The sequence below is a fragment of the Pristiophorus japonicus genome, chromosome 17, assembly GCF_044704955.1.
Source record: "Pristiophorus japonicus isolate sPriJap1 chromosome 17, sPriJap1.hap1, whole genome shotgun sequence".
Classification (NCBI taxonomy): Eukaryota; Metazoa; Chordata; class Chondrichthyes; family Pristiophoridae; genus Pristiophorus; species Pristiophorus japonicus.
The window spans coordinates 27,376,883-27,404,643 of NC_091993.1; the positions used below are offsets into that span (position 1 = coordinate 27,376,883).

Consider the following 27,761-nt stretch of genomic DNA (forward strand, 5'->3'; position numbering starts at 1 on the left):
GTCGTACGCTCTTTCCGCTGTTTTTGCTTGGCTTCCGCGTGCTCCCGACGAAGAGACTCGAAGTGACTGACGTCTTCTCAGATGATTCTCCTCCACTTTGAGTGGCCTTGGGCCAGGGATTCCCAAGAATCGGTGGGAATGTTACATTTTTTCAAGGAGGCTTTGAGGCATGCAAAGAATGTGGCCCATCAATCGGAGTTGATCGAGCATGGTCAATGCTTCGACACTGGCCTAAGAGTGAACACTGACATTGGTGCGGCTATCCTTGCCAATGGATTTACAGGATTTTGCGGGGGCAGTGTTGGTGGCAGGTCTCCAGTGCTTTGAGGTGCCGATGGTACATAGTCCATATCTTTGAAGCATATAGGAGGGCGGGTATCACTACTGTTCTGTAATCATGAGCTTGGTGCCGGGTTTGAGATTCTGGTCCCCTAAAACCCTTTCCCTCAGGCAACCGAAGGCTGCACTGGAGGCGGTGTTGGACTTAATCATCGATGTCTGTCCTTGCTTCACACTTCAGCCACAGCTAACAAGGGTCTCCAGAACAGGCTGCCTCTACCATTCAACTCTGTTTAATAGGACATTTAAATCTACAGAGAAACTATTTTAAAAGAACCAATCCCATTTGTATGAAGGGCAGCAAAAGCTTCAGCTTATACAGAGGAGCAGAACATATTTTCTAATAGATTAAACTGCAATTTGTCTGTCAAAAGCATTATCGAAACATCCCTGTTGTGACTAGATGTCACCTGGAATTTTGTGTAAGGTAACGTCAATCAACCTGATTTTATTTCTACTAGCTATTGCATTACAAGCAAACATCTGCTTTTAAACAAAACTTTCTAGATAATTCACTCTTCACGAAACCAAATATTGCTTAAAAATGGCAGAGAATTTCACAAGGGTTTTTGGCAGGGCTTGGAATGTACAGAGTTGCTATTTTTAAAACAATTACTGCCAACAGCTGAATCTGGAAGATACATCTGGGGAGTCTGGTGTACGGGATATATAGAGTTTTTCAATTTTAGGGTATGTGAATGTTAATACACAATGTGTTGAATCTCCCCATTCAGCTGTAACATCTCCACTGGTTGAGACCCAACAGATGGCTGTGCGGCAAGACAATACTGCTTCAGAATATAATTCACACCATAATTTACTTTGTGTTCTTTTATCTACTTACCACAAGTACTCTAGTTGGTAGACTTAGATCAGTAGATTTAAAGTATTTGTGTGTTTAAAAACTGCACGTGATGGGAAAGGTTAATTTTTCTAACCATGAGCTGCAGTTAGAAATACAAAATGTTCAACTTACCCCAGTTCGGCAGCAGCACGGATGCACTTTGAGAGCCTTACGAGCTGCCGCTGGTTCCACTTAGCATCTGACGGGGAATTTCTGTGGATGGAAACAAACAGGAGAGCTCGGCGCTGGGTGTTTAGTATAGCAGCACTCTCCTGAAACCGGCAACTACACGGTCAAAGCACTTCTGTGCAGCTGGGTGAAAAGACCAACATTTACACCGTGCCTTTAATATAGTAAAAACATCCCAGGATACGCCACAGATATAGATAGATAAGGGAACAAAAGCTGAACCATGAAGAGAGAGATTAGGATGGAAGGCTGAAAATTTGAAAAGTGGAGAGACAGAGGGATTTAGGAAGGGAACTCCAGAGAACAGACTCTGCCACCAATAGTGGAGCACAGGGGGGCTGGGGGGGGGGGGGGGTGGATGCAACAATTCCTGGACCGAACACTAACATTGTTAACAGTTCTCTTTGTTCAAGCTGTTTTTCTCCCTTCAAATCCATCAAATCTGCCCTACCCAAAATGTCCTCCCTTGACCCGCTCATCTGATCTCTGAACATCCCATTCCTTTCCCAAAGCCTTTGAACGTGTTAACTCCCAGCTTCATGCCATCTTTCATGAAACTCTCAAATCTCTCCAACCCAAATTCCACCCTTTTAAGTGCCAAAATGAATGGCATCTTCTGTGCATTATCCCTCCTTGTTCCCCTCAACCTCTGCAGCACTTGCTTGACATGCTTGACCACATCATGCTCCTCCATCACCTTTCCTCCAATGTCCAGCTCAACTGAACTGCAGTTCCATGGTTCCACACAATTGGAAAGCAGCCACCAATAGTTTCTCTTCCCTCCTAGTCCAGTCACCATGGTGTCGACCAAGGTTCTAGCTTTCGTCCTCTCCATTTATATGCGGCCTTTGGTGACATTATCTGCAGGCACAGGGTCAGGTTCCATATTTATGGCGAGGATGCCCAACTCCACTACCTCCATGCAGTCAAAGCGTTTGCCTGATATGGTCAGAGTTGAGTCACCACTTTGCTCAAGAGGAAACAGGAGAATGTAACTCAAGTGAGGAAGTGTATTTTATGACTTATTCATGCTGGCCAGACCTGAAGAGCATCCAGACATGAACACCGTGATCAAGCTTTGATAATTTACTGGACATTTTCTCCCAAATAAAATGTTTATACGAGCTAGCTAATGGGGTAAAGACAAACTGGGACAGCACAACAGAATCAGATACAAGGAAACAAAGCAAAAGAAACCATGACATAGAGAAACAAACTGGTGTTACTTTTTAGCTGGCAAATGATTTTATTATTCAGCTCAAAGCCTGAGGCAAGTTGCAAGTGGAATTTTCCAGCCCTGTGTACAATCAAGTCCGAATATTGTGTTACAGCCTTATAAACATGCTAGCCAAGAGGATGGCATTTAGAATACAGCCTGTACAACCTGCACACCATCATTCCCATTGGTTTCTTTTGCAACCAATTTGTCATTTGGATCTCCTACAGGAACCACAGCATCTCAACCTGTCCAGTAAGGTGGTTTTGTGCTCATTAGCCTGTATGGATAGTCATGAATGATATATGCAATTGTCTTGGTTACTTTAAGCATTAGAATTATCTGACCCACATTATAAAGCAAGTGGTTTCTACATCACCTGGGACCCAAGGTAGCAGTATAAGCAACTTCCTCTCAAATTCACCCAGTTTGACATTCTGTTTAAATAAATCCAGGGAGCAACACATGTTTTTGTTTTATGTATGTTGCTTTTTTTGTTAATTATTCATTCTTGGGATATGAGTGTCACTGGCAAGGCCAGCAATTATTGCCTATCCCTAGTTGCCCTGAGCAGTTTGATACAACTGAGTGGTTTGCAAGGCCATTCTAGAGTGCAATTAAGAGTCAATCATGTTGATGTGGGACTGAAGTCACATATAGGCCAGACCGTGTAAGGACCTGGCATCAGTGAACAACGTGAGCCCGCTGGCTTCACCATCGACAATGTCGTGGTCACTTTTTACTAATACCAGTTTTATAAAAATATATATTTCCAGATATGTTGAACTATAATTCTCAAACTGTCAGGGTGGGATATGAACTTGCATTCTCTGGATTATTAGACCAGGTCATTGGCTTACTAGTCCAGTAACAGCCACTACACTACCGCATTCTCAAATTTGCCCAGTATAATATCCCTTAAACAGTGTACTAAATAGCTAAGAAATCCCAATGCTGTACATATTTAATAGCACCACATTCTGAAGTGTGTTCCAAGGTTGCGACACATCTCAGTGCTGACACCCGAGCTCTGTTCACAGTTTACATATCAACTCATCAAAAGTGTTGATGTCTTATAGCAAACTGCAGGATGGGCATTGTCCTATATATAACTTATGTGCTGTTCATGTTTCATGTCAAGGCTCCAAAAACAAACATCCAGAGAGTGCTTGATTTTCTATTTCTTTTGTCACATATAAATATTATCTGGGAAGTAGTGGTGGGCCACAAAAGCTTTTAACCAAACCGCGATCCTAGTTGGGTTATCTTGGGAGGTACCAAACAGAGGCCAGTTAGATCCCAAAAGGAGGTGAAAAAGCAGGCCAGTAACTCTGAGTCACTCACACACCTCCTGTTGCCTGGTTACAACAGAGAGGGAGGCCTGGCACCATATTGCTCACCAGCTCTCTTGTCTAGGGGTGTGCGCTGGCTGCAAGGAACTTAAAAGTATAATTTTAAAAAAAAATTAAACTCCAGGCTTTTATGTCATTGCTTTTGCTGGGATGGAGATATAACAAATTTTTGTTAATTTTTGTTTCAATTAAAAAGGGATAGCAATGGTCAAACAAAATGCTGCTAGAAAATTGTCCCGTCTTTTACTAAAGGTATACTGTGGGAGCCTCCTATCAACAAGAGCAGGCATCGACGACGAGATCCAACACCGCCTCCAGTGCGCCAGTGCAGCCTTCGGCCGCCTGAGGAAAAGTGTCTGAAGACCAGGCCCTCAAAACTGCCACCAAGCTCATGGTCTACAGGGCTGTAGTAATACCTGCCCTCCTGTATGGCTCAGAGACATGGACCATGTACAGTAGACACCTCAAGTTGCTGGACAAATATCACCAACGATGTCTCTGCAAGATCCTACAAATCCCCTGGGAGGACAGGCGCACCAACATCAGCGTCCTCATTCAGGCCAACATCCCTAGCATTGAAGCACTGACCACACTCTATCAGCTACGCTGGGCAGGCCACATAGTCCACATGCCAGACACAAGACTCCCAAAGCAAGTTCTCTACTCAGAACTCCCTCACAGCAGATGAGCCAAAGGTGGACAGTGGAAACGCTACAAGGACACCCTCAAAGCCTCCCTGATAAAGTGCGACATCCCCACTGACACCTGGGAGTCCCTGGCCCAAGACCGCCCTAAGTGGAGGAAGTGTATCCGAGAGGGCGCTGAGCACCTCGAGTCTCAACGCCGAGAGCATGCAGAAATCAAGCGCAGACAGCGGAAAGAGCGTGCGGCAAACCTGTCCCACCCACCCCTTCCCTCAACGACTATCTGTCCCACCTGTGACAGTGTCTGGGGCTCTCGTATTGGACTGTTCAGCCACCAAAGAACTCATTTCAGGAGTGGAAGCAAGTATCCTCAATTCCAAGGGACTGCCCATGATGATAATGACTGTAGTTTTATTATTTCCAGCAAAAAGAATGATGGATGTCACCTCACTGGTTAAACCCACTCAGACATACATTAATCCAGTACATGTTGGGCAGGAGTTTAACCCCACATTGCCAAGTATCCAAACACAGCTGGACTGCTGTGGAGACGCACCAAATATAGTCAGGATCCTGCAATCTAGGGGAGGGAATTAGGAGAACAGCAATCCTTCCAGATACTGTCATAAGCCTCTTAACAACTGATTCAGAGTATCACTGGCATAGGTCTGAAGCAGGTTGGCCATCGTTTTTTCCCAATATATGTGGGGCAAAAAACAAAATCTGAATTAATTGGTGTCTACTTGAATAAGGAATACTTGTTTTTAAAAGAAACTAGAATTAATATAGTGCCATTAGTTGAGTAGAATGAAGTGACATGCTCCAATTCCTAACAAAGTGACTGCCTGCAAAGTGAAATTACTGCTCGCGTAGTGAAACTGAACGTATTCCATTAATCTCAAACAGTACAGCAAGTCACAAAATTTTTTTTGCATAGATGACATATTAGGAAGATCCTACATCTATGAGCATGCAGATTGTACACAATATTGAAAAGGGATCAGTTTAATCTTACCCTTTATTAATAGCCATTTAATACAACAAGCCTTGTGCTGTGCAACAGATCACTAATAAGAGATTATAACCCACAAAGAGGTCACCTTGACCCCAAGGATGCACTGGGACAAGGGAAAAAAAACCTTACACCTTTGGAGACCAACTTACTCGAACAGAACATGACTGTCATGAAAAGACCTCTCCAGTGCTTACATATATAATTACCACAACATACCTCTGATCCATTCTATTTCCAGCTAGTTCTTTTGAGAGGCAGGAGGAGGTCACACATAATGCACACAAAACTCAGGAGGACAAGAATAAAAGCCAAAGCAGGCAAGTTATAAACCTGACTTCTTTTCAATTCTAGTCAGAAATAAAGCCCTCAAGTCAGTCAGAGTTGTAACCTATCTTCCATGTTTCATCGATCCACCAGTGAAGCCAGGTAAAGGAAGTCTACAATTACTGTACGATGTGACAGCAGACACAATGGGGGCAATATTAACCCCCCCCCCGCGCAGCCGGTGGGAACGGGACAGCCATGCAGCTGAAATCTCCTCTGAAAACTTGCCTTTCGTTCCTGCTCGATTTTGTAAGGTGGCGAATGAGCCCGGCTGACTCAGGCAATGGGCCTCATTAACCCATGTAAATCAGGGATGGGCCCCATCGACATTTTAACCGTCACTCAGTGGGACACACCAGGCAGAGTGCGCATTCTGAACATTTTTTTAATAAATGTAGACTTTTAAAAAACTTTCGTTGGCAATTCCTGTCCCTGAAATGTTGGCAAAACAAAGCAAAAAAAATTAAGTTTGTCAAATTTGCCTCTCCTTTGTTACTGCTTCAGTATCAGAAAATATACTAAAGAATTGTTGTAGTCTCTAGGTTGCTATTCCATCCACCCCTCCACCTTATCCAGGCATAAATCTTGGTTTATATTTTCATCTCATTAAATCACATTATTACAAGTTTTATCACCGTGTTGTCTTTTGATCCAGTGGCTAAAACATAAAGTTACTATAGTTACCTGTATTCCTAGGACTCCATGACCTGATCTCAGCACTACCTTAGGGAACAGAGTCAATCACCATCCAGTTGCAGCCTGGATCAAAGTGCATACTTGAGCCAAGTACCATTCTCTTCCTGACCCAAGTATAAAGTTATCAGTGCTTTTATCAGGATTTAACATGCATGACTCTTGGGCAGAATGATAGTCCAGTGCATGGCAGCACATTGCCACAGAGGGGACCTGTCTACGATATCCCATGATCTCACTCTCAACTATTTTATGTCATACAATTAACCAAGTAACCCCCTTGTTAAAGGGACACAACAACTGATCTCCCACACAACACTAAGGAGTGACCAGCTGCATCTACCTGTTTTCTCCACAATAAGGGAGAGCAACACCAAGACATGCACACCTCCAGAAGTCTGTTGTACACATCACAAACCTCTTCAAATTTATGACTGAAGTAGCACTGGAGAAACAGAACTGCTGCGGCAATTGTAATTCATTCTGTATCAATCCAAATATCCGCACAATATTGGTGCCAAAACTTCATACTCTGCTGCTTCTGTCCATTAAAGTACCTCACAAAAATGTTGTTCCCTGTATGCATGAAATTCAAATCCAGAATTAATCACTGTTCAACCACGGTTGCTGTTGCACGCATTTAGCTACAGGATATTTGTGACTTCTTTTATTGGTGCTCCGGTACAATTTCTCTTTTACACCCCCAATACCACAATGGTCAAACATACAAGACATCTGCCCTACTAGAGAGGACTACAGCTGCATCTTGTTACGCCATGTAATAACCAAAAATATATTTATGACCCCCATACATCGGAGTGAACTGACAAAATTCGCATATCATCTTTGACTACATTTAACTTTTAACTGCAGGTATATTAAGTAGCATGGTCTAGTGTGCATGTGCCACTGACCTCTGCTCTTCATCCATGACTCTTGCAAATCAAACCAAGTCAGCTACAGAAAGTAGGCTAATGGCTCTAATTTATCGCATTTCAGAGAGAAAAAAACCGCAGAAAGTTCAAATCTCTGTTAAATAAATGTCAATAGCTCTTTCGGTACTACTTCTGCTTCTTACCAATTGTTGCATGGATACATGCACCAGACATGTCACTGACCAGAAAGGTCCCAGCTTCAGCTTCCAACCTTCATTGAGTTAGCCAAATTCAGTCATGTCAGGATCCTGCAGCGAAGGGGGGGGGGGGGGGGGGGGGGGGGGGGGTGATCATGGATGGTTCAGTCCCCATTGCTGATGGCTATTCAGTGGCCGTTGATAGAAATGTACACATGGACAGGATCAGGTTCGACTGCGATTTGCTTATTGAATAGATCTGACATACCCTGGCGCAGTTACGTGGGCACTTAGATGAGGTACTGGCAGCCAAACTTTCCTTCAGGACAGGAAATTGGTCAAAAACATAGAATGAAAGAGCAAGGGACTACACTGCAGTTTTACATGTGACGTTGAAAAGAGATTACTACTTGATCGCTGTTCTTGTACAAGAATCATTGTTTCAGAGTAATGTATCGTTCTCCGCACTTGTAATTCTGCTGTCTGGCTCGAAGTCTGCACTGTTTCTCATCTAGTCCATCAGTGGTAGGATAAGAGAGAATAAGTATTAGCAACCTGTAACCCTGGAAAGAATGTCATGATACTGTGATAAACTGATATACTGTGAAATGAAGAATCCATAATAATTACGCTACTTTTCCCCCTCACTTTTCCACAAAGCAATAGGAAGGAAAAGGTAATGGGAGTGAAATTCCGCTGCGACCAGTTTGGGGGCGGCACCAAATAACACACTTCACTTCCTTTCTGGGGCGGTAGCGCGGCGGACGGTTCAAGAGCGGGGCGCAGCACTACACACTGCGCCGCGTATAAGGGGCTCATCCCTTCATTAAAGGGAAGAGCTCAAGCTGCAAACTCAGCAGTTAAGAAATGGGCCACAGGGGGTGCCGTGCCAACAGCCCGGCACTCAAGCAGAGTGCCCTTAGCAATTGCAGCACGGACCCCACGATCGAAGCACCAACGGGACGCAGAAGAAAGTCGGATGATTTTTAACATTTATTTAAATGGCTGCCACCTCCCCTTTAAGTATCGTCCCGCGAGCGGCCTGCAACCTGGTTCACAGCCACTGCAGCGGTCACTGTCATTACCCGGTGCAGCTTCAGGGGGCGATCCCCAATTTTTGTTCTGGAGCAATGCGCACGGCGATGACCTTGTTAGTGGTGATGCGCCTGAACGAAAAGACGTTTGTGCCCGGTTAGTAACGGGAGGCGCAAACGACCCAAATTTCTAGGCCAAAATATTTCAGTACCATGATTAGTTTCTGAATGCCACTTCATTTATGAAGAAAATCTCATCAGAATAGCTCAACATAAAAAGCAGCATGGCTTCTTACTCCCAAGATTGTCAGAGTTTATTCCCCCCAAAGCAGCTTCCACGTTAGTCCCTGGGCTCATGGTTTGCTCTGCAAGGCTAACACCGGTAACTGTTTTTATGAATTAGTGAATGTATTCCAAAGGAAACATTTGCTCAATACACTGAACAGGCTTTTCGCAAGCCACTTCAGATGTTGTGAACAACATTTTTTTTGTATTATAACACTGAACATTGCTCATATTATATACTGCATATTTGTCACCTAGGCTCCTGAAAACATTTTAGGTCATTTAAGATTTCATTCACCAGAAACTCAGATACAATTATGCTAATTTCAACTAGCTAGAAATAGACCATCTGCAATTTTTATATTATACATGAAAGCCGGGATCATTTTAAAAAGGATCTGTCATACATAATTTAGAGTTTGAAAATGGACGTGCATTAATATTGTAGCTTTTTCTCTGGGAGTTGATCAGAGAAACTGCCAAGACAATGGAATTAGTTAGGCATTTTTCTGAGCCAATTTTGACATCAGCTTTGTCCTAAAGGCCAACCATCCACTGAACTAAAATGAGGCTGCCTACATTCATTTTACAACCGACAAGAACACTTCATCCCATCTGTCTTGACAAATTTCAATGCCAAGACAGAAGACACATTTTACAACCACTGTGCATTCACTATTTCCCTCTTGCATTACCTTCCAGCTTACTGTTCCCTTATTTACTGCAACAGGTAGAGTCTTAATAAAACAGCACAAAGCAAAAGCATGCTGTATGCAGTAGAATTCATTTTAATACAAGTACAGACATTCATATTCTGACAAACTGTTTTAATGCCAACTAACAGTGGCTGAGTCAGTACCCATGTTTTAAAAGTCAGTTGCAATCTGGAGATACAGGTATACATACATATAAAACAGTGGAAATGTGTAGTGTTTCTGTAAAAGTGTACTATCAGTAGTATTTGGCCTGTTACCCAACACAAGCTCTAAATGCAAGAAATTAAAGTGCTGGCCAAGTAAATGGCCTCCAGTAAATGTTACGAGCTTTAAGGCATTCAAAACTGGTAGCAACTGTACTAGCCTAGATTTATCAATCAACAGCAATGTAGTGACCATCAGATTCAAATGATTCAATTTGAGCCCTGAATCTAAGCAAAGAAAAATAATAACAGCTATTTCCAATGGAAAGGCAAAAATATTTTTGGACATTTCAACATGCTTAGAAGGACAAATATCTTGCCCCTTTCTAGGAGCGAAAAATGCAACGTTACTACATCCTACAGTGCATCAAGATAGATTTTCTGATTCAATGGGATGGAAGGTTGCCCTGCATTGGATAGGTTTCAAATAATTCTCCTCTGTTCCCCTGTTGCATTTTCAACTTTCAAAAGCCATCCTTTCAACCATCTGCTACAGCCCAAAAACATTTGGTATTCCCGATGCAACTTTATCCTCAATAGACCATATCATTCCAGTGCTTCCTTCCCAACCCCATCAGTATGCACCTGCTGTCTACTCATCCTGCTCACCTCCATACTACTCACTAGCAATGGACAAAGGTAGCAAGAAAGGCTGGCAATATAGATTTGCAATAAAGAGAGAATGGGAAGCTTCCGAATGGCTCAGTCATGAATGCAACTTGCAACTAAAAACTACAGAACAAAGGATCCCCGATTAAATTTCCAGGTTGAGCTGTTAGCAGTAGGGGTGCTACTCATCATCCAAGGAGAGACCGAAACACTTGATTTGCATTCCCGTCACTGGACTCAACATCCACTTTCTTCATGACCAGCATACTGTGGCCAAGTATGTAAGATCTCCCAAGATCCAGTGCAGCAACACACCAAGGTTACTTCAATAGCACTCCAACCCACTCCCTCACCGCACCCCGTTCGCCTCCCCTCCCCTCCCTCGCAACATCTACCACAGAGAGCAAAAGCAGTAATGTCATGAAACACCATCCCCTTCCAGTCATCCACCATCCTGACTTGGACATATATCACCATCCTTTCAACGTCACTGGGTCAGTATCTTGGATTGTCTACCCAAAAACAAAGCCCATCATGACCTTCAGTAAAAAAGATAGGGTAGAACTCTTTCAGACCAATTCAATTTGGGGGAATGGTAGCATGGTGGTTATGTTACTGGACAAGTAATCCAGAGGCCTGGACGAATGATCCAGAGACATGAGTTCAAATCCCACCACCGCAGCTGGGGGAATTTAAATTCAGTTATTTAATAAATTCAGAATAAAAAACTAGTTCTCAGTAATGGTGACCATGAAACTATCAGATTGTCATAAAAACCCATCTGGTCCACTAAGCTCTGCAGCCCTGCCACATGGTGGTGGACATTTAAACAACTAATGAGAGGCTCCATGAATATCCCCATCCTCAAAGGTGGCGAGCCCAGCACGAGAGTGCAAAAGACAAGGCTGAAGCGTTTGCAACCATCTTCAGCCAGAAGTGCCAAGTGGATGATGCATATCAACCTCCTCCAGAAATCCGCACCATCACAGAAGCCAGTCTTCAGCCAATTCGATTCACTCCATGTGATACCAAGAAACGGCTGAGCGCACTGGATACAGCAATGGCAATGGGCGCCGACAACATCCCGGCTGCCGTGCTGAAGACTTGGGCTCCAGACCTAGTCTCTAGCCAAGCTGTTCCAGTACAGCTACAACATTGGCATTATCCAACAATGTGGAAAACTTCCCAGGTATGTCCGGTCCACAAAAAGCAGGACAAATCCAACCCGGCCAATTACTGCCCCATCTGCTCTCAAACATCAGCAAAGTGATGGAAGGTATCGTCGACAGTGCTATCAAGCAGCACTTACTCATCAATAATCTACTATCCAATGTCCAGTTTGGGTTCCGCCAGGACCACTCAGCTCCAGACCTCATTTTAGCTTTGTCCAAACATGGACAAAAGAGCTGAATTCCAGAGGTGAGGGGAGAGTGACTGCCTTGGACATCAAGGCAGCATTTGACTGAGTGTGGTGTCAAGGAGCCCTAATAAAACTGAAGTCAATGGGAATCAGGGGGGAAACTCTCCACTGGCTGGAGTCATACCTAGTTGTGGTTTTGGAGGTCAATCATCTCATCCCCAAGACATCACTGCAGGAGTTTCTCAGGGCAATGTCCTAGGCCCAGCCATCTTCAACTGCTTCACCAATGAGGTCAGAAGTGGGGATGTTCGCTAATGATTGCAGTTCCATTCGCAACTGCTCAGCTAATGAAGCAGTCCATGCTCATGTTTAGCAAGACCTGGACGACATTCAGGCTTGGGCTGATAAGTGACAAGTAATATGCGTGCCACACAAGTGCCAGGCAATGACCATCAACAAGAAAGTGTCTAAACACCACCCCCTGACATTCAATGGTATTAACCATAGCCGAATCTCCCACCATCAATATCCTGGGGGTCACCATTGACCAGAAACGTAACTGGACCAGCCACATAAATACTATGGCTACAAGAGCAGGTCAGAGGCTGAGTATGCTGCGGCGAGTGCCTCATCTCCTGACTCCCTAAAGCTTTTCCACCATCTACAAGGCACAAGTCAGGAATGTGATAGAATACTCTCCATTTGCCTGGATGAGTGCAGTTCCAACAACGTTCAAGAAGCTGGACACCATCCAGGACAAAGCAGCCAGCTTGATTGGCACGCCATCCACCTTCAACATTCACTCCCTCCACCACTGGCGCACCGTGGCTGCAGTGCATACCATCTACAAGATGCACTGCAGCAACTCGCCGAGGCTTTTGCGGTAGCACCTCCCAAACCCGCAACCTCTACCATCACCTCCACGTTCCCCTGCAAGTTACACACCATTCTAACTTGGAAATATATCGTCATTCCTTCATCGTCGCTGGGTCAAAATCCTGTAACTCCCTCCCTAACAGCACTGTGGGAGTACCTTCACCTCACGGACTGCAGTGGTTCAAGGCGGCGGCTCACCACCATCTTTAAGGGCAATTAGGGATGAGCAATAAATGCTGGCCTTGCCAGGATGCCCACATCCCAGGAACAAAAAAAAATAATTTGGTAAGGCACCATGTTTAGGCCAAAATTAGCAGCTAACACCCAATGTACAATCTGCCCGGCAGTTCTGTAAAGAGCTATTTTAATAAATGAAAAAGCTCAGTTTTTTTTTTAAAAAACAGCAGAAATAAAGAATAACCGGTGGGTAAGGGTGGCGGGGGGTGGGCGGGGAAGAAAGAGAGAAACAAGCAACCATGGTTCCAACACTAATAGTTATCCAGGTACCACGGTTGGAAAAATGTGCTTGGGTGAATACCAAGTGACGACATGATCCAATTCAGCTGGGATAGCCTGGACAGGACAGTCACACATGACTTGCCACTTGGACAAGACACCAGTGGGTCTAGCAATGACGGAAGCGTATTTCAGCAAGAATCAGTGCCTATATTATTGGGAGGGGGGGGGGCGGGGGGCACAAAATTGGAAACCAGCGTGACCATAAGGGGTTAAGCTACAGATTACTTGGTATCATCCCCCCACTACTGCCTAGCCATTGTACTTCGGTCAAACCCCCAGAGACACATTTGAATGCATTTAAAATTGGCATAAACACAAAATAAACCACATAAAACAGTTTCTCCTTTTGTTTGGAATCTGTAGTGAAATAAAAACATGTAAAAGATGCTAGTACAACACATCCAGTTAATAAAACAATGTCCATTGCACTCTTTCGGATAAGCTGCAAAAATCAACTCAAATCATCAGAACTGGACACACCACCTCCACTCCCTCAAGGGACAAAAATTATTTTCAACAAAATAACTTAAGACCTATTACTGCATTCTATTTTTTTTATATTAAAAAAAGGGCCCGCTCGAATGCATCTGGTAAAGAGTTAAATGCAAGAAAACAACTTCATTTTCAAAATGCAATAATAAAGAATCCATTTCTGGAAGCAAACAACTATATTAATGATGTTTGATTAATCTCTTGGGCCTCATTTATATTCACAAGGTTAATCCCCGATGAGATTCACCAGTACTGTCAAACTGCAGTGTTATGCATTTTGGTTCAGTTCCAAGACAATAGTCAACAAGCAACGTGAAAACAGATTGCACTGTATAAATTCACGCATTTGCTATTTATAGAATAGGACACCTAATTGGATATTAAATTAAACAGCCTCGTAATAACTTTGAAACCCCTTGTACTCGGATAAAAATTTTGGTGGCATACAAGCTTTGCATAGCTAATTTGTTCCTTTAAAAATCAGAGAGATCACATTACACTTAAAAAATAACTTTGGAATGGATAGAGACGAAAATGATTCAGAAAGATGCGGGAAAACAATTTTCTCGTTGCACATAAATATTAGCCCCAAAATAATTCCATCCCTTCTCCACACCTCTCCTGAAGGTGCAAATTTGCGATAGGTTCAGTTACTCCAAATGCACATTCCCCAGTAGAAATAACCAAGTAAGTGAATCAAAAGGAGGAAATCTAGCTAGTACTTCTACATCTAACAAACTGTGCACATGCAAGTGTGTTCACGCGTAGTGCTTTTTAAGTTGGCCTTACAGTACATTGGGATGGAGATTTATCTTTGAAAAATAATTATTTTCAAAGCCTGTTATAGCTAGAAAATATTTGCATGGAAAGGATACACTCTGGGCACAGTTGGATGAGTGTCTCATCAGTATAATTTAAATAATGTTTTTTTTTACTGGCTTGCCCTCTCCAGTGACGAGCCAAGGCTTACAGAACCAGGTTCAATCTGTAGTCTGTGCAGATTCCCACTAGGACAATATAGATAGAAGATGGGGTAGGCTACAATTGACTTTAGCACCCCCAGGCTAACAAAGGAAAAAATGCATTCAGAGTTCCCACTCCTGATCATTATCCAGCAACTGCTACAGCATGGGCATCAGATGGGAACACAATAGGGCTCAGCTCCGATACTTTCTGCCATTGAATAGCTTCCTACACACTCACCATCAATGCTCACATGAACAATACCAACTCAGACAAGGTTATGGAGGGGAACCAGAAGCCAAGAATCTGTACTCCAGGAAGGAGTCAACTCTCCAGCTCAGAAAGGAAGAAAATTAGCACCAGAGTATTAAGGAAAAGTAGGTCAATCGTGGCAGAGTAATTTGCACTGTGACAGAATTAGTCCAAAGTGCCATCTTTCATAACACAAGGTCACTAGAATTCAGTTACGTTTTACAGGTTTTATTTGGTGAGTGAAACTAACAAGCTCATTAAAAAAAATGGTATCAGGAATAATAGCCAAGTGCCTGATGGAGGAGTTTCCATGTAATTCGGATACTAGGATTCACTTTCACAAGTATTAATTTCTCAGTACCAGAGAAGAGGAAGCAGGATAGCAAAAACATACATGTTAAACGAGTTGTGGGGTGAATCATCAATATGACAGACAACTGATTAATAGCTACAAATTCAGACGACTGATTTCAGCGTTTGATTCAGGCAGAGGTTATCCTTCTCAAGCCAGATATGCACTTTGAACCCAACAGTTACACTGCAATGCAATTCTTCATAAAGTGCATCCAGAATTTACCATTTCACACTAATTTTGTATTTAACACTTTTTTGGGCCAAATTTCTTTTCTATTCTCTCCTTTCCTCATAGCATCATTTTTGGCTGGGATACAATTCCACTAGACCTTAATTACTTCAGCCAAAAGGCCATTCTTCATTTGTGCTCCTGGACAGCAAGTGCCAGAAGGCTATTCACTGTGGGAGCAGCACAACCAATCCTGATCTTGCCCTTATCGGACATCCGTATACGGTCACTTGACAGCAAACAGGATCAAAAACCCGATTTAATTCTCCCCCTAACCATGTGGTCCAGAGGCACGATGGCAAACTGTAGCAATTCAACTGCTACTCTGGCTGAGATCATTCAACACAGGCCTGGAATTCCTATTCTATATAACAAAAATCCTTTGACAAACTACTAGCTGGAAACTAGTATTTCAGACATCCTCTGAAACATAACTTTCCAACAAAAATCAATGAATTGAATTAGGCGTTACATATTGATGCCCAATTAGAGAAACTGCGACCAATTTTGAGTCGAATTTGCTTCGTCAGGCATGTTTGATAATTCACAGCAATTTCCTTTTTATATTAAAGATATTGGAGGCCTGCATATAACTAAAAGTGAAAGCCTCGCCATGCAATAAATCTTAACCCTTTTTCTCCTAAAATCCCAGTACCCCATATACAAAATCCAACTCCCACACTAAAAACTAAAAATGCAACCCTGATACTCAAAGAAAAAAAATCCTAGCCCTGCGATGCAGTGAAAATCTAAACCCTCTCCACAGCTTACAAAAAAAACCAATTAATCGTTTATATGTTTGATTTTCCTGGCTTGGTATGAGCCCTTACCTCCTGATACATCATCTGCTCTTTCTGCTGTCCGACAACAGCAAGATTGAGGTTGTGTCACTCCCTTGGGCCTGGAATCTGCTTCCTGATTGGTGCAAACTGCTGCACTTACATTGGTCTAAGTGCACCAATCGGGAAGCAGATTTTCTCACCAAGGCCAAGGTAGTTTGAAGCATTAAGCACGCGATAAGAACAGAGGGCTGGGTTGAAGGTGTTCACGAGTCTCGGAACATAGGAGCAGGAGTAGGATATTCAGCCTCTTCAGTGTGCCCGGCTTATCAATTGGATGTGGCCCACAAGGCTGTGTCTCAGAAACCACCACCTCGGACTCCGGTGAATGAACATCTGATCATTAGAACAATGCTGCAATGAGTATTGTATACACATCCTGGAAATGCAAAATTTAATAATCTGAACTATAGTACGAATATAAAAATGGAGTGAATTGGAAAGAATTAACTCAGGAAGTTTAAGAAAAAGCTACAAGCTTCGAGCAACAGATTGAACATTCCAGCAGCAATTGTGTCCATTTATTCTTAAACATTAACCAATGAGCTGTGTATAACCTGGATGGCTAGAAGATTTTTCAAGCTGTTCCCATAGGGGAGCATTTAGTTTCTACACACATTTTGTCACAGCTAGTAGAACGATAAAGGCTGGTTTTCAATCTTTCTGGGGGCAGATGAAAACTAATGCCTTGAAATAGTATTTTAAGGACTTTTTTTTTTTAAAAACAGGAAGAACTTATCAGACAGCTGTAATTTGCTTTGCTCTCCCTAGTGTTTACCCAGACTCTCCCTTCTTATTTGGCTTTGTTCTGGCACCATTCCACTCTGTACACAGCCTTTACTTTTTACTCTTGCCTCACCCCACTTCCCTGCAACGTGGTCCTGGTTTTCCTCTTCATTCTCATTGGAGCCCGACAAATGCCACAGACTAAAAATAATGCTTTCTGCAGGCCATGGACTGAGTAGATAATAGCACCGTCTTGCACAAAAATGGTGCAACGTTACAATTCATGTAGAAATAAACAGCTTCAAAAGCAATGTTCTAAATGTGCTACTTACCCTCCGCTCCATTTTTCTACTGTATTTTTATTTCAACTTTACTTCTGTTCTATTTCTATCCAGTATGGTGCTCGTCGGTAGTCTGGTTTGGCAAAAATCCAAAAACACAACTCAGTTGTGTAGTCACACCAACTCAGCAGCACTTGCAAAGTCGTGCACAACACCCACACAGGAAGGAAAAGCAAGCAACACATGCACTCCATGAATCGTGTTGAAACGACCAAGGACAAAGCTTGAAGAGGCCTAGGAACCTTGATAGACTTAATGCTAAACATGTCCAGCCAGTGCAGAACAGAATCAACAAAGGCAATCGACTGCTGAATTACATAGACAAAACGGTTGAGTATAAATCAGAGGAAATGCTGATCAAACCGAACAATGCTCTGGGCAGACTACAGCCTGACTCCTGCATCGAGTTCTGTTCATGGATACACATGAAAGACATTCAGACGTGAGGGGCAGTGCAGGGAAGAGTCACAAGGCTAATCTCAAGATTACCGGGTCTGAGTACTCAGGATAGACTGGTGAAACTTAGATTTTTCAGCTTAGTAAGGAGACACGAGGGGTGATTGTAGAGGTATTTAAGCACATAGAAAAGTTAAATTGAGAATATTACTTTGAAGCCAATTGAGAGTTGGACAAGGAGACAAAGGTTCGCACCAGTAAAAGGCGAATTCAGGAATTTCTTCTTCACACAGAGTGAACACCACATGTTATACACTCCCAGATAAATTAGTGCAGGCAAAAACCTTGGAATAATTTAACAATCAGATTATGCAATTGAGATGGGGGAAGAGGGGCGAAGGGTAGTTCTTGGAGAAGGAAGGCTACTCGGAACTCCTACATGGCAAGCGAGCCCCAGGTGGGCAGAGGAAACGTTTCAAGGACACCTTCAACGCCTCCCTGATAAAGTGCAACATCCCCACCGACACCTGGGAATCCCTGGTCAAAGACCTCCCTAAGTGGAGGAAGAGCATCCGGAAGGGCGCTGAGCACCTCGAGTATCATCGCCGAAAGCTTGCAGAAAACAAGCGCAGGCAGCGGAAGGAGCGAGCGGCAAACCAGACTCCCCATCCACCCACCGTTTCCTTCAACCACTGTCTGTCCCACCTGTGACAGAGACTGTAATTCCCGCATTGGACTGTACAGACACCTGAGAACTCACTTTGAGTGGAAGCAAGTCTTCCTCGATTTTGAGGGACTGCCTTTGATGATGGTTCTTGATGGTTGAAGCAAGATAGGCTAAATGGCCTTCATCACCCTATGGATGAGCAATAAATGCTGACTTTGCCAGTGATGCCCACATCCTGAGAATTAATATAAAGAAAATCATCTGATGAGCCAAGGTTTCAAAATTTGAATCATGATTAGGAAAAGTACTTGGCGCTAGGAAGATTGCATGTAGAAAACAAAGCAATGTTGTTTTTGTTTAGGTTCCGCTATATAAAATCATATCCAAAACATGGCTTCTTGATGCAAAGTAATTTTTAAATCCCTTGGTTTCATGAATAAGATAAGGACAGGAACTCTCAAACCCAACAACGTATGGCACTTTTATATCGATACTGTGCTGCTTATAGCAGGCATGTGGTAACATACTGCACACGATAGTGGAGGCAAATTCAGGACCTCAGTGTCCAGGATTTGACAAGTAATGGGTCCCCAGAGCATGAAAGATGAGTGGCTCTTTCTACTCTCCGTCTAACAGGTGAAGTTAAATGGCGAGAATAAACTGGACAGACCACAAGGACCAGAACCTGGGAGGGCTCATGAAAATTTCAACCGTGTAGAATCAAAATAGTCACGGTTTATACAATGGATATTGAGTTTATGGTAGCGTTTATGCTCCACACGAGCCTCCACCCAACCCTCTTCATCTCACCCCATCAACATAACCTTCTATTCCTTTCTCCCTCATGTACTTACCTAGCTTCCCCTCAAATGCACCTATGCTATTTTGCCTCAACCACTCCTTGTGGTAGCATGTTCCACATTCTAACTATTTCTGGGTAAAGAGGTTTCTCCTGAATTCCCCAATAGATTTATTAGTGACCATCTTGTATTTATGTTCTCTAGTTTTGGACTCCTGCACAAGTGAAAATGTCTTATCTACGTCTACCCTATCAAACCCTTGCATAATCTTAAAAACTTCCATCAGGTCACCCCTCAGCTTTCTTTGTTTCCCTAGAGAAAAAAGCCCCAGCCTGTTCAATCTTCCCCAATAGGTATAACCTCCCAGTTCTGGTATCATCCTTGTAAATCAGCTCCTCTGGGAGACAGAAAATAGAATAGAACCACTTCTTTTTCCATGTATATCAAGTTTCAATATGACATCAGCTGGTTGCAGGAGGCTGCCAATCTCGCAGAAGCAGTTATTACTGTTATGAGCACTGCAATAAATGGCATCAGACCAGGTGGTGAGGGGATAAGAGAGAAGCAAGGGAAATGGAAAACATTTTGGCTAGTCTGCAACCATTTCTAAAATTCAAAAAGAGAGATTGTTACAATTCATGCTTCTTCCCAACACTCTCAACATGTATTCACAGCTGAAAAATGTTTCTATAAGCTGACCAATCTCCTGATAGCCAAAACCTTTGACATTAGACATGCTACGAATGAGACAACATATCACAGGATTAATAAATACCCTTTGATTACAGCATAACACATCAGATACCACATTGGTTACCTACCACGTTGTCTTGTCTACCCCAAAAGATAATCAATAATAGAAATCTATCAGGGACAGTTCCATTCAGGTTAAAACAAATTTATTCATAGTTCAATAATTTCCAGGACTCTTGGGGGAGATGGGTCTTTTCTAAACTCTCTGTTGCAACATTTGTATGCCCTTGGAGTCCAAGTGTCAATCCCAAGAACTAGACCAAACTAAATTAGACATTTAACACAGAATTAAAGATGATTAGCAATATTTCTACCTTTAAGTCAAAAATAAGCCTTTTAGGTCACAGGTAGTTACATCTCGAGATATTAAGAACATAATAGGAGCAGGAGTAAGCCATACGGCCCCTCGAGCCTGCTCCGCCACTCAATATCATGGCTGATCTGATCATGGACTCAGCTCCACTTCCCTGCCCGCTCCCCATAACCCTTTACTCCCTTATCGCTAAAAAAAAATCTGTCTATATCCGCCTCCACAGCATTCTGGGGCAAAGAATTCCATAGATTTACAACCCTCCGAAGAAAAAATTTCTCCTCATCTCAGTTTTAAATGGGCGGTCCCCTCATTCTGAGACTATGTCCCCTGGTTTTAGTTTCCCCTATGAGTGGAACTATCCTCTCTGCATCCACCTTGTCGAGCCCCCTCATTATCTTATAAGTTTCAATAAGATCGCCTCTCATTCTTTTGAACTCCAATGTGTATAGGCCCAACCTCAATCCCCTCATCTCAGGAATCAACCTAGTGAACTTTCCCTGAACAGCCTCCAATGTAAGTATATCCTTCCTGAAATATGGAGACCAAAACTGTACACAGTACTCCAGGTGTGGCCTCACCAATACCCTGTACAGTTGTTTTTATACTCTATCCCCCTTGCAATAAAGGCCACATTCTATTTGCCTTCCTGATTACTTGCTGTACCTGCATACTCACTTTTTGTGTTTCATGCACAATTAACCAATTTCCTCTCCAAATATCCCTGATGGGGTGGCAATGAAAGAAAATGAATTCATCTGTTTGCCCCAGTTTGCAAACGTGTCTACAGTAATATTGCAAAGAAAGAAAAGTCCTGCCAAATAAGCAAAATGTTGACCGAATTAGTTCCAAAATACAGAGCATCACCAACAAGGAAGTCAACTGAATGAATCAGGATAATTTTGTGGATTGGCTACAGGGCCTCGAGTGTTCAGCTTTGTGTGCTAGTCACCCCCTGATTTTCCTCTCATTCACTTGAATGGAGGGACAGGCAACGCGATCAAGTGCAGAAGCAGAAAACCCCAGCCAGGAAGTATTTTTACAGCTGCAGGTGTCTGAAAACATCTTTATTTACTCTAAAGCCATATAATATTACAAAAATGTTACCTATATAACGCAGGCTAGAAATTGCTTCCATCACAATAATTTTCAACTTTTCAACACTAAGAAGTGATTTGAAACATCATTACTGTTTTCAGGTGTATAGCGCTCAACATAGTCAGTCAGTCACCGGGACCGCTTCCTCCACTTCCCAACGTCTCGCCATTTGACTTAAATGAAATTTAACATTTTGTTGAAACAAAATAGAATAGTATTCTGATGCTTTTCCTGACTTGTACCCCTTAATCTGAATGTTGTGATATTCACTTTGGTCTCCAAGCAACAAATAGTTAACGTATGGGAGGCAGGACACGGCAATCCTCTCACTAAGTGAAATGGCTGTGCAACATTATATAGCTTCCCTCCTGTGCTGGGGAGCATAGCTGAACCATGCCATGCACAACACAAATCTCTCACCTACAAAGCAAAAAAAAAGAAGAGGAAGAGAGACATGCAAAATTGGCACAGTAACTGAGAAAAAGGAGATATGGAGGAAAAAGTGAGCAAAGCTGGGAGACATGCTTGTATAAGTTTTATGCGAGCAAATTAGATTTCAATGAATTAGGCAACAGATCAGTACAAAGTATTTTGTATGTGCTTCGTTTTTAGTATTTTGCATAATATACTGGGGTTTGAAAAAAAATCACAGGAAAGAATATCTGTAAACTGCTTGGGGTGGGGGGAGTGACCCTTAAATATACAAACTCCAAAATTATGGATAAAAATCTCAACCATCCAAATACTGTGTACTTGGGAGCAGATGGAAAATTGAAATCATCCTACACCAAAAATTAATGTAAAGTTTGATTATTTTAAACAGAATTTGCTAATCATTCCCCCCTCCAAATTCCATCAACAACAAAATCACAGCCAATAGAATATTTTTAATTTTTTTTTAAATCAGATGGGCAAGATTAATATGGCAATAATTTCATACTTGCCAATATTTTCTGTAAATTAAACGGCGTACAAACAAATGAAACACTCAAACTATTTGTCCATCAACTAAGATGTAGGCAACTATATTTCAATCATTTAAAAAAATTACAGGGTGCAGTATCATTTTCTGAACTTTACGTAAAGCTACTCTTAAAACACAGGGCACTATCACCCCAACAGTGGAAGTGCCACAGCTGAAAGTTCCCTAGATATCAGCCCAGCCATCCAAGCTTTAGGGTCAGAGGAAAGGAAAAAAGAGAAAAGGCACCTGATGGCAATGAATATTTATCAGAGGAAGCGAAGAAACACTCAAAAAAAGGACCATATATTTAAATTACCACTTATATAATTTAAAACGCCCTTCGTATCCGAAATACACTTCTTTCAATTTGTAGGGAACACAATACTCCTCTTTCCTCCAGTGAACTCTTCTGAGCAAATAAATGTCACAAGGAGATGTAGTGTAACAGGATTTAAAAAAAGAAAATGTTGAGAAACTAGCAAAGTAGAAAATCTATTGCAAAGGTAAGGAAGGCATTGTCATAAACTATTGTGACGTAGCAACTTACACACAAACCATTTTCAGCATCCCCATATACCAGCATAAGCCACCACAATCGAATCTTGGTGCATATGTGATCAAAACTCAGGAGTACCCTATGAGTCATAAATCTATAATTGGATCAATGTCATTGTCCACATATGAATATCTTAACTTTGACCTTTCAGGTAATCGTAATCCTTTCATTGTTTCTGTAACCACCTGCACTTAATTCACCTTTAACACAGTAGGGACATGTACTTTCTTTGAGAAAATGAATCTTATTCTTGCATTTCAATGATTGTTGTACATTTAACTTTGAACGACAGGTATGGTCTGTTACTGAGCAGAGATCACCTCTCGGTTTGAATGCACTCCCATCTATTCCATGAAATAAAATAAACATTATGCAGAAGGCTGGTAAATTCTGCAATTTGTTATCTTGCATGTAATGAGCAAAGGGATCAAGATCTCCTGGGTTAACTAAACGGCAATAAATTACCTGCTCTGAACTTTTTGTGCGGATGTGTAATAGGTCACACCGACTTTGACAAATGCCGCTATTTTAATATTGTCCTGGAGAACACTAACGTAGTTAACAAATTGCAGATACTTCAGTGAGACTATTGCACAAGCCTGATATCCAACAGCCTTCTTCACTCCCACCAGTGAAAAAATGTGGATATCTGCCGCTGAGATTAAAATAAAAACGCTGTCTCCGTGCCTTGCTGAGTGATTCTTGCAGTGAAATTGCAGAACTGTGCACAATACATTTTGGCCGGGGGGGGGGAAAAAAATTTAATATAAAATGCATAGTCAAACAGAAAAAAGGGAATTTAAGATTTTATAGAATCAGAGATTTATAACACAGGAGGCCATTCAGCCCATCGTGTCTGTGCCAGCCGATAAAGAGCTACCCAGCCTAATCCCACTTTCCAACTCTTGGTCCGTAGCCTTGTAGGTTACGGCACTCCAAGTGCATAGCCAAGATTTAAAAATAACCCACCCCAGAATCTTTCAGTTTAAGTACGATCATATTTTTAAATAAAATAAAACACCAAAACTGGTCCCGGCTGAGCCTAATCAGCCACTGAAGTAAACATCAGAGTTATGCCAGTTTTCCAACAATGAACTTAAGGCCAGCATGGCAGCACGTCACACTGATGGGTACGACAGATTTTTGCCTACAGAACCTCATGCATCATTTGCAATGGCAGTGGGGATTACCCAGTAGTGGGCAAGCACTTTTCCCACAGGAAAGGGGAAATTTGATATCCCGAGGCTTTTCTACGCTTTTGTTTGAAGCAACAGCTCTAAAGCAGCACTCCTGGTTTCATTCTTGTCGTCAACCAGGGAATGCTGTAAAGATACAATATTAAATTCTTAAAACAGGAACTAAATAGAATGAAAGCTATTAAAAACTCCAAACCTTTAATTTCAACATTATCTTCCATCACTTAGCACAGCACCAGCATACTGCAAGCACAAAAGAGGAAGATTATATAGAGCAAAGCCATTTTCCATAACAAAAATAGATACCGAGAAATGTGGTCCAGATTAACTGTTGGTTACGTAGGTCTCGAATAATTGCCATTTGACATTTTGCCTACAGTTACATTGGATTCCATGAAAAATAGAAATACTAATTAAAAGTCAAAGAAAGCAACAACCAAACGGGACCTTAATATACACTAAACCAGAGTCTTAAAATGTAACATGCCAATTAGGGTTATCTTCCAGCTTTTGCCAAGTTGCACAAAGCAAATCACTAGCATGCAAGACTAAGTGAGTTTTATGCACACCCACCCAATTTCCAATCCTTCATTGATTGCTACATTTAATCCTCCTTGATCAGCTGCAGCTTTTTCTACCCAACTACCTGCTCGTCTCGACCAAAAAGTAGATGGTTTGAGGTTTAGAGAATTTCACCAAGAAGCAAGTAAACCAATTCAAAAAAATGCTACTTGAAATAATTATCCTGATTTTTACTGAAAGATTCTGCCATTGGCTTCACATTGATTTCTTTTCAACAAATGTAGACCGTCTGCTAGAACTAATGATCCATCTACACTGTATTCCTGTACTCTAGCATGCAACGGAATCTACAGCATTCCCATTTCAGTAACAGTGGAGATGCTCCGGTTTATTTTTATAAAATATAAAAAGGTTAGGAGCAGATTGGCGAGAAAGCAGGAATAGAAACATAGAAACATAGAAAATAGGTGCAGGAGCAGGCCATTCAGCCCTTCTAGCCTGCACCGCCATTCAATGAGTTCATGGCTGAACATGAAACTTCAGTAACCCCTTCCTGCTTTCTCGCCATAACCCTTGATCCCCCGAGTAGTAAGGACTTCATCTAACTCCCTTTTGAATATATTTAGTGAATTGGCCTCAACTACTTTCTGTGGTAGAGAATTCCACAGGTTCACCACTCTCTGGGTGAAGAAGTTTCTCCTCATCTCGGTCCTAAATGGCTTACCCCTTATCCTCAGACTGTGACCCCTGGTTCTGGACTTCCCCAACATTGGGAACATTCTTTCTGCATCTAACCTGTCTAAACCCGTCAGAATTTTAAACGTTTCTATGAGGTCCCCTCTCATTCTTCTGAACTCCAGTGAATACAAGCCCAATTGATCCAATCTTTCTTGATAGGTCAGTCCCGCCATCCCGGGAATCAGTCTGGTGAACCTTCGCTGCACTCCCTCAATAGCAAGAATGTCCTTCCTCAAGTTAGGAGACCAAAACTGTACACAATACTCCAGGTGTGGCCTCACCAAGGCCCTGTACAACTGTAGCAACACCTCCCTGCCCCTGTATTCAAATCCCCTCGCTATGAAGGCCAACATGCCATTTGCTTTCTTAACCGCCTGCTGTACCTGCATGCCAACCTTCAATGACTGATGTACCATGACACCCAGGTCTCGTTGCACCTTCCCTTTTCCTAATCTGTCACCATTCAGATAATAGTCTGTCTCTCTGTTTTTACCACCAAAGTGGATAACCTCACATTTATCCACATTATACTTCATCTGCCATGCATTTGCCCACTCACCTAACCTATCCAAGTCACTCTGCAGCCTAATAGCATCCTCCTCGCAGCTCACACTGCCACCCAACTTAGTATCATCCGCAAATTTGGAGATACTGCATTTAATCCCCTCGTCTAAATCATTAATGTACAATGTAAACAGCTGGGGCCCCAGCACAGAACCTTGCGGCACTCCACTAGTCACTGCCTGCCATTCTGAAAAGTACCCGTTTACTCCTACTCTTTGCTTCCTGTCTGACAACCAGTTCTCAATCCACGTCAGCACACTACCCCCAATCCCATGTGCTTTAACTTTGCACATTAATCTCTTGTGTGGGACCTTGTCGAAAGCCTTCTGAAAGTCCAAATATACCACATCAACTGGTTCTCCTTTGTCCACTTTACTGGAAACATCCTCAAAAAATTCCAGAAGATTTGTCAAGCATGATTTCCCTTTCACAAATCCATGCTGACTTGGACCTATCATGTCACCATTTTCCAGATGCACTGCTATGACATCCTTAATAATTGATTCCATCATTTTACCCACTACTGAGGTCAGGCTGACCGGTCTATAATTCCCTGTTTTCTCTCTCCCTCCTTTTTTAAAAAGTGGGGTTACATTGGCTACCCTCCACTCCATAGGAACTGATCCAGAGTCAATGGAATGTTGGAAAATGACTGTCAATGCATCCGCTATTTCCAAGGCCACCTCCTTAAGTACTCTAGGATGCAGGCCATCAGGCCCTGGGGATTTATCTGCCTTCAATCCCATCAATTTCCCCAACACAATTTCCCGACTAATAAAGATTTCCCTCAGTTCCTCTTCCTTACTAGACCCTCTGACCCCTTTTATATCCGGAAGGTTGTTTGTATCCTCCTTAGTGAATACCGAACCAAAGTACTTGTTCAATTGATCCGCCATTTCTTTGTTCCCCGTTATGACTTCCCCTGATTCTGACTGCAGGGGACCTACGTTTGTCTTCACCAACCTTTTTCTCTTTACATACCTATAGAAACTTTTGCAATCCGCCTTAATGTTCCCTGCAAGCTTCTTCTCGTACTCCATTTTCCCTGTCCTAATCAAACCCTTTGTCCTCCTCTGCTGAGTTCTAAATTTCTCCCAGTCCCCAGGTTCGCTGCTATTTCTGGCCAATTTGTATGCCACTTCCTTGGCTTTAATACTATCCCTGATTTCCCTAGATAGCCACGGTTGAGCCACCTTCCCCTTTTTATTTTTACGCCAGACAGGAATGTACAATTGTTGTACTTCATCCATGCGGTCTCTAAATGTCTGCCATTGCCCATCCACAGTCAACCCCCTAAGTATCATTCGCCAATCTATCCTAGCCAATTCTCGCCTCATACCTTCAAAGTTACCCTTCTTTAAGTTCTGGACCATGGTCTCTGAATTTACTGTTTCATTCTCCATCCTAATGCAGAATTCCACCATATTATGGTCACTCTTCCCCAAGGGGCCTCGCACAATGAGTTCTACTTTGGAACAGAATTTTTTCTTCAAAAGGGGGCGTGTCCGGCCACTGACGCCTGATTTTAAAGTTTCCACAGTGAAAACGTACTCCACAATGAGAATGGGGTACTGAAATTGCATGTTCCAGTCATGAACTCATTGAACGGCGGTGCAGGCTCGAAGGACCGAATGGCCTACTCGTGCACCTATTTTCTATGTTTCTATGACCAGTTCAATGTGCACGACACTTTAGCTCAGGCACGAGTCCC

General features: G+C 42.5%; 1 protein-coding gene across 8 annotated transcripts in view; it reads right to left on the reverse strand.

Moving 5' to 3' along the window:
• The window catches only part of pias1b (protein inhibitor of activated STAT, 1b), a 174,693-nt gene that overhangs the window by 98,402 nt on the left and 48,530 nt on the right, over positions 1–27,761 (reverse strand). The window contains exons 1-2 of one of the 8 annotated variants that reach the window (XM_070858517.1): positions 17,478–17,500; positions 1,316–1,396 (exon numbers count right to left, since the gene is read on the reverse strand). The exons of 4 other annotated variants lie outside the window; for them this stretch is intronic. Coding sequence is in view for 2 of the 4 variants with exons in the window: in XM_070858514.1 (XP_070714615.1) it covers positions 24,423–24,437 (15 nt within the window). In the remaining 2 variants the exon portion in view is untranslated. Of the gene's footprint in view, positions 1–1,315; positions 1,397–17,477; positions 17,501–24,422; positions 24,470–27,761 lie in introns of those variants that run through there. 3 more of the 8 variants (XM_070858514.1, XM_070858516.1, XM_070858515.1) reach the window with 3 other exon arrangements.